Source organism: Octopus bimaculoides, chromosome 11 (assembly GCF_001194135.2).
Source record: "Octopus bimaculoides isolate UCB-OBI-ISO-001 chromosome 11, ASM119413v2, whole genome shotgun sequence".
In the NCBI taxonomy this organism is placed as follows: domain Eukaryota; kingdom Metazoa; phylum Mollusca; class Cephalopoda; order Octopoda; family Octopodidae; genus Octopus; species Octopus bimaculoides.
The window spans coordinates 39,224,692-39,227,411 of record NC_068991.1 but is presented as its reverse complement, the minus strand read 5'-3'; the positions used below and the strand labels follow the sequence as shown (position 1 = coordinate 39,227,411).

Here is a 2,720-nt window from a genome sequence, read left to right as displayed (position 1 = left end):
CTATACACAAACATATATAAATATACATATATATATATATAAAATGTTTATCGCCACACACACAGAAGCGTTAGCACGTCGGCGAAATGCTTAGCGGTATTTCATCTGTTGCTACGTTCTGAGTTCAAATTCCGTCGAGGTTGACTTTGCCTTTCATCCTTTCGGGGTCGATTAAATAAGTACCAGTTACGCACTGGGGTCGATATAATCGACTTAATCCGTTTGTCTGTCTTTGTTTGTCCCCTCTGTGTGTAGCCCCTTGTGGGTAGTAAAGAAATAACACACACACACACATTGCCAATGTATCATATATCTAAAAACGAAGCACCTAAAGTATAGAGCAGTAAAGTATATTCAAGTAATAAAGTAAAGGTTAATGCTCTATTACCAGAGACATAATTTTTATTATATATTTCTCTCCAAATTCTTCAGAGTAGTTTATCCATCTATAAAACTGAAAATGTTAAAAAAAAGGATATATCATTATGCATCCACACATTTCTTTCTCCTTCCCCGCTGACATACATAATACATGTGGAGGTGTGTATGTGTGTGTGTGCTATAAAAAAAAAACAGGCGAAAGCTACAATATCGCATGTAAAAGTTTTGTTTACACTTGAGTGAAGAGACAGAAGTTCACAATGACATTAATCAAAGCATGCCATCTATGGGCATTTCATCACAGCACCTTTCTTTGACAAATGACGTGTTCCAACTTTTCCAAGTCTTGATATAACAGTGTACAGTACTTTCTGTTTTAAACGAACAGCTATACTTGTTTAAAATATAACACTTTAAAATGATGGAATGATCGATAATTATAACTTTGGAGAGGTAGAATATAACTGTAAGGACACACCCACCCGCCCACTTTACACAAAACATATGCACGCATGCACACACACACACACATTAGTACTTAGACATTTACAAGTACACTAACATACTTATTAAATGGAAACTGATATTAGATCATAAGATTAAAAAAATAGTAACTTGCACGTTGTAATATGAATTCATGGATTTTTTTCCCTTTTAAGTGAAAGAGTAAAGTCTATTGATTGGTTGATAGTATATAGTTAAAACAGTAAAATGCATAAGTAGCAAATAGCTTTGGTGTTGTATATGCATTAAGGATTATATGACATTAAATAGGTAGGCTTAACCTTGCTGTTTTGCATACCTAGCTTTTCCTGTCTACCGCTTTAAACAATTTTTTCTTTTATTTATTTTTGGCTCAAATAGTTGAGCTGCCAATATGGCGGGTACCTGCACATGTGATGAACTTATCGGCAACATCAAACATGTGTGGAAGCTCACCTAACACAGCATCCTGCCTGACTGAAAGAGAAAAAAAGCAAATAAATAAATATATAAAAGAAATCTGGTTCCTACAATGAATTCTGGGAATCAGTTTCTCAGAAGAGAAGCTGTCTTCACACCTCAGCCATATAGATCGCAGCAAAATAACGAATTCCCCGCCAAGCAACGGAATTCGATATCGTCACAACAGCTGGACTTTGGAATTTTCTCACCTTTACCAACAAAACTTAAAGCTCAAAATTTTGCCAGTAACATCGCTTTTACTTCTACAACAACTGTGACGAACGGCACCAGCCATGAGGAGACTATTAGTTATACAAACAATAATTTAAATATGTCTAAAGAAGACACATACATGTCTGGTAAAAGTAATAAACAGATCTCTCGTCTTTACGACATCGTCCGTCGAAATTGTAAGCAACAGGCGGAACTGTTCGAAGACAAGGATTTTCCTGCAAACGATGCATCTATTTATTTTTCTCGTCATCCACCTTACCAATTTGAATGGAGACGATGCAGTGTAAGTTAAAACAATCAATATCTAACATTTCCACTCATCACATTTCACCCTTACCCTCATCTTGACTTTTTGATTCGGTTCTGGTTTTATTTACTTTGTTTCATTGTTATTATTATTTTCCACTTTTTTTTTGTTTGCTAGTACAACCGAAAAGTAATGATTTTCGTTAAATGTTTAGTAGTTTATTTTAGTGTATGTGTGAGCGACTTTTTTTCTTTTTAATGGGGAGTTATTGATTTAAAAACGCAATCTCAGTCTGGCTATTGTCAATGAGTTATTATTTATTAGGTATATACACACGTATACTTAGGGAGAATTATCGCTGATCCTTTCAATTTCATAGAAATTGGGGTAAATCAGTCGATGTGGATTTTTTTTTTAATTATGAGAGCTAGAAGATAGTTAAGAAAGATAAAAAAAGTGACTGATAGAGAGTTTAATATATTAACTTAGATATCCCCAGTTTTTTATATTACGTGAATCTGTTTGAACATTTTAAAAGGTATGTTGTCGGTTACCCCGCCCCCAGGTCAATTCAGATCGAACAAACACATTATCAAAGACATTCCGATCATGCCTGTCCTTCAGTAAACTTTTTACATTGATTACGTATGAAATTGAAATACATTATCCACGATTGTTGACATAAATAGGAAAATATTGAGCAAGTAATATATTTCTTAAATATAAGTATCAGCAATTTTAAGGAAGGGCGAAGTACCAGTGTTGAACTGGAACTTATTTTATCGACCTCGAAAGGATTGGCAAATTCGACCTCGACGAAATTTGAAATAATAATTCACATCCAAGGAATGCAAAACTTTCTCTATTAACTATGTCACCTTGTAACGAAACATAGCAAACTATAGATTGTTCA

The 2,720-nt window shown here is 34.2% G+C and overlaps 1 protein-coding gene across 7 annotated transcripts in view; it reads left to right on the top strand.

Annotated features, from left to right (window-relative positions):
* The first annotated feature begins 601 nt into the window (after positions 1-601).
* The window catches only part of LOC106880239 (calpain-A), a 62,703-nt gene continuing 60,584 nt past the window's right edge, over positions 602-2,720 (top strand). For all 7 annotated transcript variants that reach the window (XR_008265183.1, XR_008265187.1, XR_008265185.1 and 4 more), the window contains exon 1: positions 602-1,843. Coding sequence is in view for 1 of the 7 variants with exons in the window: in XM_014930105.2 (XP_014785591.1) it covers positions 1,397-1,843 (447 nt within the window). In the remaining 6 variants the exon portion in view is untranslated. The remainder of the gene's footprint in view (positions 1,844-2,720) is intronic.